This window comes from Chrysochloris asiatica, unplaced genomic scaffold, assembly GCF_000296735.1.
Source record: "Chrysochloris asiatica unplaced genomic scaffold, ChrAsi1.0 scaffold00117, whole genome shotgun sequence".
Lineage (NCBI taxonomy): Eukaryota > Metazoa > Chordata > Mammalia > Afrosoricida > Chrysochloridae > Chrysochloris > Chrysochloris asiatica.
In genome coordinates, this window is record NW_006408635.1 from 3,062,125 (window position 1) to 3,069,289 (window position 7,165).

General features: G+C 46.3%; 1 protein-coding gene across 1 annotated transcript in view; it reads right to left on the reverse strand.

Moving 5' to 3' along the window:
- The window catches only part of TFB1M (transcription factor B1, mitochondrial), a 71,009-nt gene extending 64,309 nt beyond the window's left edge, over positions 1 to 6,700 (reverse strand). Inside the window, exons 1-2 of the mRNA XM_006868477.1 lie at positions 6,568 to 6,700; positions 1,794 to 1,945 (exon numbers count right to left, since the gene is read on the reverse strand). Coding sequence (XP_006868539.1) covers positions 1,794 to 1,945; positions 6,568 to 6,700 — 285 coding nt within the window. The remainder of the gene's footprint in view (positions 1 to 1,793; positions 1,946 to 6,567) is intronic.
- Positions 6,701 to 7,165: the final 465 nt, after the last annotated feature.

Below are 7,165 nucleotides of genomic sequence, written 5' to 3' on the forward strand. Positions count from 1 at the left end.
TGTACATTCCCAACAACAAAATGTTAAGTAATAAATGTGATGAATGTGAACTTAAAAATGCCTAAGTCTAACAATTTGTTGTTGTTATTAAGCACCATCAAGTCAGTTTCAACTCATAGTGACCCTGTATAGAGTTTCAGAGGAGCAGCTGGTGGATTTGAACTGCCAACCTAATAGTCTAGTGCATTATCTTGCAGCACCACACCAAGTCTAACAATCAGTGTTTCTCAGTGAAGGCTATTGGTGTGAGGTCTTCTCTTCGTTCACTGATGGAAGTTCTCAGGAGTCACGCCAATGAACGCATCACTGTGGGTGGTTTCTCATGTCGGGTGAAGGGGACTTTACTGAAGCCTTGGCCTATGGTCTAAGTGACACTGGCTACACCTGAGGGTCTTCATTAAGGAGCAGGAGCCAGTCGGCTAGCCCACCTGTAAGCAACATTGCGTGTGTGGAAGGGCTGATAAAAGCCCCAAACACGGAACTTTCATGAAACTTCCTGAGGACGGACATGCCCTCCACTTTGGGGACCTTTCCAATCCTCCCGAGGACCTCTTCGTGTCCCTCCTGAACAGTGCCCTGTTACTCCCGCCTGTTTGTACCCTAATAAACCACATATCTGTGAGTATATAGTCTGAGGCCCTGCAGAGGAACAGAGACAACGTGGCCGCAGGGCTCGGAGGAGGTGGACAGGCGTAGGCCGCAGAGAGCTGGACCACGATGGGACAGCCTTGATTTCTGGGTCTTGCAAGTTTTCCATCTTTGAGAGAATGGAACTTTACTATTGCTTGTTTGAATAGCAACTACCTGAGTGTCCCTTCTCTGACCTGTTGCTGCCTAAACTGGATTCTGGCAGGTTTCACTGTACTTGAACTGTAACTCCTAGGAACTGGCTTTTATTTGAGAAGTTATTTCTGTTTTATTTATTTTTAAAGGAATGGGACATGACACACACAGTTATTAGTAAATAACATACAGCATGTTCCTGTTACATGCCATCAAGTCAGTTCCAATCGCAGCGATCCTGTATGGGGTTTCTGAGGCTTTCAAACTTTTGTGGGAGCAGAAAGCCTCATCTTTCTCCTGAAAGGAGGCTGGTGGGCTCAAACCACCAACCTTACAGTTTGCAGTCCAGTGCTTATCTTATGAAGCCATCGCATTCCCCAACATACAACACTGTTGTCATTGTTAAAGCACTGTCAAGTTGGTTCCAACTCATAGCGGCGCTGTGAGGGTTTCTGAAGAGCAGCTGGGGAGTTTGAACCACTGACCTTGCAGTCGGAGTGCTTATCATACAGCACCACACCAGAATTACCTAATACAACATGTTGTTGTTGTTATGTGCCGTGGAGTCGATTCTGACTCATAGCGACCCTGTACAGGGTTTCCGAGGCTGTAAATCTTTACAGGAGCAGAAAGCCTCATCTTTCTCCCACGGAACAGCTGGTAAGTTTCGAACTGCTGACCCTAAGGTTTACAGTCCGATTCATAACCACTACGTTACTAGAGCTCCTTTAATACAACATAAAATCCCATAAAACTCTTGAGTTTATTAGTTTCAACGTGTCCAGCAGGTTTATTCAACTTATGCTCACAGAGAACCTCTATCCGAATCACCTGGGGAAGTCCGACAATCCTGAACTATAGACTCGGAATCTTTCAGATGTGAGCTGAAGACCTGCAATTAGACAACCGCGATCCTGGGACAACACGCAGCTAACTTAATCATTGAACATGAGTTGTTGCCTTTCTGTTAAAAAAAAAAACCAACAAAGCAGACATTTTACGCATCCCACCTGTAAACCGGGAATGAACCGCGTGTCCTTTTCAACCACCAGGAGTTCAGCCACATTGGCATTGAGAATGGATCTTGTGATGCCGCCTGGCCCGGGACCCACTTCATACACGTAAGCATTGTTCAGATTGCCAGCTTTCCTTACAATTTTGTCTACAAAACACAAAGTAAGGGTTAGATAGCCTGTATATCTGGGAACATTTCAATGCATGGAATTTACAATTCTGTATCAGGTAATTCTTTACATACAATAGCTATTCAGTGATTTAACTCTGAACCCAGACGAACCTACAGTAGTCCTACAACTGCCTGCCACACACAGTCACTGATGAATTGGACCAGTCCCTTAGCAAAAAGGGGACAAAATGCCCTGAACTTACCTTTAGCTAATACTGTATTTCCTCTCTGTCCTTAAACCAAACACCTCCTAAGAAGCCACGTGCACCATTATCTTACAGATGTAGAACATGGTCAAATATCTGGGTAAGCCAGGCTGGTTTCACAGTCAGAATCTTCAAGGTAGCTCATTTAAAATGCCAAAGCACAAGGTTCTGGCCGCCTCCAGATCTGACCTAAGTTGGTGGTCACCATGACAATTGTAACAAGTTGTCAGATCCTAAGATTTGGAAATTGCGATTCTTGGCCATTTTCAATGTTTTGCAAACATGCATGCTAATAGAGAAATCAATTCTTTAATTCATCAACTTCAGTTAATAAACCTTAAGAAATCAGATCAAAGCAGAGTACTGATTCATTGCAATCAATCATCCATCCTAGGCTAGCCTTACCAACTGATTGAGGTATTGAACTCTAAGCCACTGGGTCTCCAGAGGGAGTAGGAACTTAGCTTCTGAAAACTCAAGTGCTGTACAGTCCCACTGCAGAGACAGGCACAAATGTAGCAACGACTGTGAAGTTGGCGCAGTGTTTTGTTCTGTTGTGCACAAGGTCACTATGAGTTGATACTGACTCAATGGCACCTAACAACAACATCGTTGTACACTTAAGGGCAAAAATAGTCTCTCAACAATACAAGAGCAGTTTTGTCTCTTAACAGCTTCAGGGAGGCAACTGGCATTCACTGACCAGCGATTCTGCAAGAACTAACACCCCAATTTAACGGCTCTGAACTTGTTTCCTTGTCAAAAGCAAAGTTTCACCTAAAGAGTAAGAGAACAGAATCCAACTTGGGTCCCTAGACCTCTGAAGACAATTCTCTACCGCACCATGCTTCCTAGAGGGTAGAGCTGTGATGTACGGAGCAAAGCTCATATTCTCCATTTCTAAATGTGGAGGACTAGGGCAGTAGGCAGAAGAGACTGCCCCGAAATACCTTCAGCACATTCAAATACGAGTACGAGGAAGAACTGTGGGGTCGTGAAACCTGGGTTTCAGCTCTACCCAGCCTAAGCTTCTCATCTCAGACAAGTCTGTCGAACTCTCTTCACTTTGGTCCCATAGAAAGAGTGGATATCAGCCATGTACGGTGAAACTGGAGTCCTGGTGTGGCACTGTAGGAGAAGTACTGGATTGCTAACTGTAAAGTTGGGGGTTCAAACCCACCAGTTACTCCTTGTAAACCCTCTACAGGGTCGTTATGAGTCAGAACTGACTCAATGGCACTTAACAACAACATGGTGCAACTATTCATCTCTCCCTTCGTGGAGAATGAAGCATGATGAAAATTAAAGATGTTTGGAAACAATTAGTCCAATGGACCACAGGAACATCAGACTCCATGACCCTGAGACCAAAAGAAGTAGATGGTGCCCAGCTCCCACTAACAACTGCTCTGAACAGAATCACATTAGAAGATCCTAAATAGAGGCAAAGAAAATGTGGACCCAAACTCAAAATCACAGGAAACTTCTAAGTCAGACTCTGGAATCCTGAAATGTCACGTCTGGAACTGAACTCACCCTCAAGGCTCAATTTGTAACTCAGCAAAAGATAGGTATATAGTGGGGACAACACTACTAGTGAGGTACACACACCACAGAATGGTCAACCATTTGAGATCAAAAAGGACAAAGTTAAGAAGGATTGGGAAAGACTGAGGAACGGAGACAAGCACAGGGAGGAAGTGGGTTAAGTGATGTTACATGAGGGAACTGCAGTCAGTGAGCTGAGACCAGGGGTACAATCTGCTGACTGTAAAACCCATGATCTACTCTGTAAACCTTCACTCAATTCACAATAAAGTGTAAAAACAAGTGAATAGTAATATCTAGAATCAGGAACTGTCACTCCTGAGGGTGAATACAGGTTCACAAGAGAAAATGTAAATGAAAGTTTTAAACAATAAAGACCTAAATTTCCAGCCCTCTGAGCGTGTGCCATCTACAGACACACCTTGTATTGTTCTTCCCTTTACTAGGCTTTGTCAATATCATGTTTTCTACAAATTGAAGATTTTTGACAACCCTGTGTTGAGTGTGTCTATTGGCGCCATTTTTTTCCAACAGAATTCACATCTGTAGTACAGTTTGGTCATTTTTACAATATTTCAAGTACACTTACTAGACAACAGTGTAATGTAAACGTAACTTCTGTCTGCACTGGGAAACCAAAAAATGTGTGTGCCTCGCTTTACTGCAGTGGAGCTGAACCTTCAAGACTGCCAAGATACGCTAGTCCCTAGTACATCGGGAATGGCAGGTTGAAAAACCTGGGACTGGTTAAGCTGTAAGTAGCTTTTTAAAGGAGTCTTGGGGTAGTGCAAATGATTAGGCTCTTGACTAGCCAAAAAGGTTGGGGGTTCAAACCTGCCCAGAGGCACCTCTGAAGTAAAGCATGGCAATTCATTTCTGAACCCTATGGAGCCCAATTCTATGGGTCTCCATAAGTTGGCATGAACTCCCCTACAATTGGGACTGGTAACTTTTTTAAAGATCTTACAGTCCAACCCTAAGAAGCCCTGTGGCGCTGTAGGATAGGTATTAGACCACAAGCGGAGGTTCAAATCCACCAGCAGCTCCTCAGAAACCCTGTGTGAGTGAAGACGGATTTGACAGCTCTTAACAAGGAGCCCTGAGGTGCAGAAGTTAAACACCAGACTGCTAGCTGAAGTCCGTTTGGACCCACCAGATGGTCCACTCCTTGGAAGAACGATGTGGCAGTCTGCTCCCATAAAGCCTGATACCCTTGAAACCCTATGGGGCAGTTTTACTGTCCGAAACGATAAGAATCAACTGCACAAGAGTGGGCTGTTTTGTTTTGCCACCCCCATCCTCATTTTATAAGGAGCTCTGGTAACGTAGTGGTTATGAATCAGGATGCTAACCTCGGGGTCAGCTGTTCAAAACTACCAGCTGTTCAGAGGGAGAAAGATGAAGCATTCTGCTCCCATAAAGACTGTCAGCCTTGGAAATCCTATGCGGGGTCACTGTGAGTCGGAACCAACTCCGTTGCACACCAGCACCTCAATTTACAAGATGGGAAAACTAAAGAGAAGCTGTTTTACCCAATGTCTAGAATAGGTCACAATAAAACCTATCCCAAAATAAAACATACTACTTGTCGCTTTGTGGACTGGTTCATTTCACTGAAAATGAACTTTCTGAGTATGATTTTTGGCTCTTTTTACCTTTTGAAGAGGGGTCAAATAGTATGAAATAGGAAAACATCAAAATGTTAAGTACTCCAACAGTGAGTGAGTGGGCCTGTTTGTAGCACATCTGACTCTGTCATCTCATCTTTTAAAAGACACCATCCATCCATAAGTAATGGGTTTGGTGTTTGAGGGTGCCTATAGCTGTCAATGAATCGGGCTGCGAGCCGCAAGGTCAGCAGTTCGAAACTACCAGCTGTTCCGCGGGAGAAAGATAAGGTTTTCTGCTCCCGTAAAGATTTACAGCCTCAGAAACCCTGTACAGAGTCGCTATGAATCCTAACCGACTCCACGGCACATAACAACAACAACATAGCTGTCAAAGGAGCTCTGGTAGCGTAGTGGTTACGAATCGGGCTGCTAACCTCAGGGTCAGCAGTTCGAAACTACCAACTGTTCCGCGGGAGAAAGATGAGGCTTTCTACTCCCATAAAGCTTTACAGCCTCGGAAACCCTGTACAGGGTCACTATAAGTCGGAACCGACTCCACGGCACATAACAACAACAACATAGCTGTAAAAATCATCACATTGTGCTCTTCAAAATGGTGAAACACGCACACATATATACTAAGTGCCAATGAGTCGGTTTCAACTTCAAGTTTCCAAGAAGCGGCTGGTGGGTTTGAATCTCCGACCCTGAGGTCCAGTGCTTATCCTACAGTGCAAATGTTACCATATAAAACTTTTTTGGAAGGAATATGAATGTAAAATTACTAAAACGTAAGCTTCCTGGGGCCAGCATTCCCCAATAGTAGCTTGTTCACTAGGTATTCCCAGTATTTGCGTCCTGGCGGATTTCAAAGACTCAAACGAATTCTACGAGAATTCTACGAGACACTCTTATTCCGCAGCATGTTCAAACCCTTGCTCGAATTTAAGTTCTGGTAGCTTTAAACGGCATGAAAAGCAAACCTACAGGCAACACGCCGAAGGCCCCGGTGAGCTCTGCCCCGCGAGACCCCCAAGCTGCCACAGCCTCGCGCCCGAGCGGGGCCCTGTGAGCGAAGGGCGCAATGCACGGACTCCGGGGGTGGGTCTCCAGGGCTGTTTTCGTAGGAAGTGGAGACCACCGCACACCCCGGCCCGACCTTGGGCTCCGCCCGCCGGCTCCGCGCGAGACCCCGGCCCTAGCCCCAGGAAGCACGGAACAGCCAGCCATCCACCTGTCAGTCTCAAGTCCAGGAGAAAGTTCTGGGACAGCTGCTTCAGTGCTTGCAGTTTAAACAACTTAATGATTTCTCGAATCGTGGGCAAAGGCGGGAGACGGAAGGTGTTGAGTTTCCCGGCGGAAGCCATGTGTCTTATTCGCCCGCTACTCCAAATACACCGGGGCGAGGAGGAGCCTGGGAGAGCTACGGCCCGCCTTCGCGCCCACGCCATTGGCCGGCTTTGCCCCGCCGGAAGTGATCGGCGCGGAACAGAAACCCTGCCGCGCTCGGGCGGATGCTCTCGGGTCAGATGCGCACACGCAGTCTCTGCGTTCCGCAGGAGGCGGTGCTTGGTTTCTGTACACAAGTGTAGGGAGTACGCGGGAGGGCTCTCCCGGACCCGCGATGGCGGAAGTGGGCTGGGGGCGGGCCTAAACAACAACGCCAAGCTGCAAACTGTTGGGTAAAGAACGCTACGTTTTGGGCGCTCAGGTGGCGGCGCGCATGATGACAGGCACGAGAAACCGGCTCCCTCATGATTAGCTGATTTCAGAACTTTAGCCCGGCACAGACTAGGGGCAGTTTTCTGACTTTGCCTCAGTTGTTTTATCTG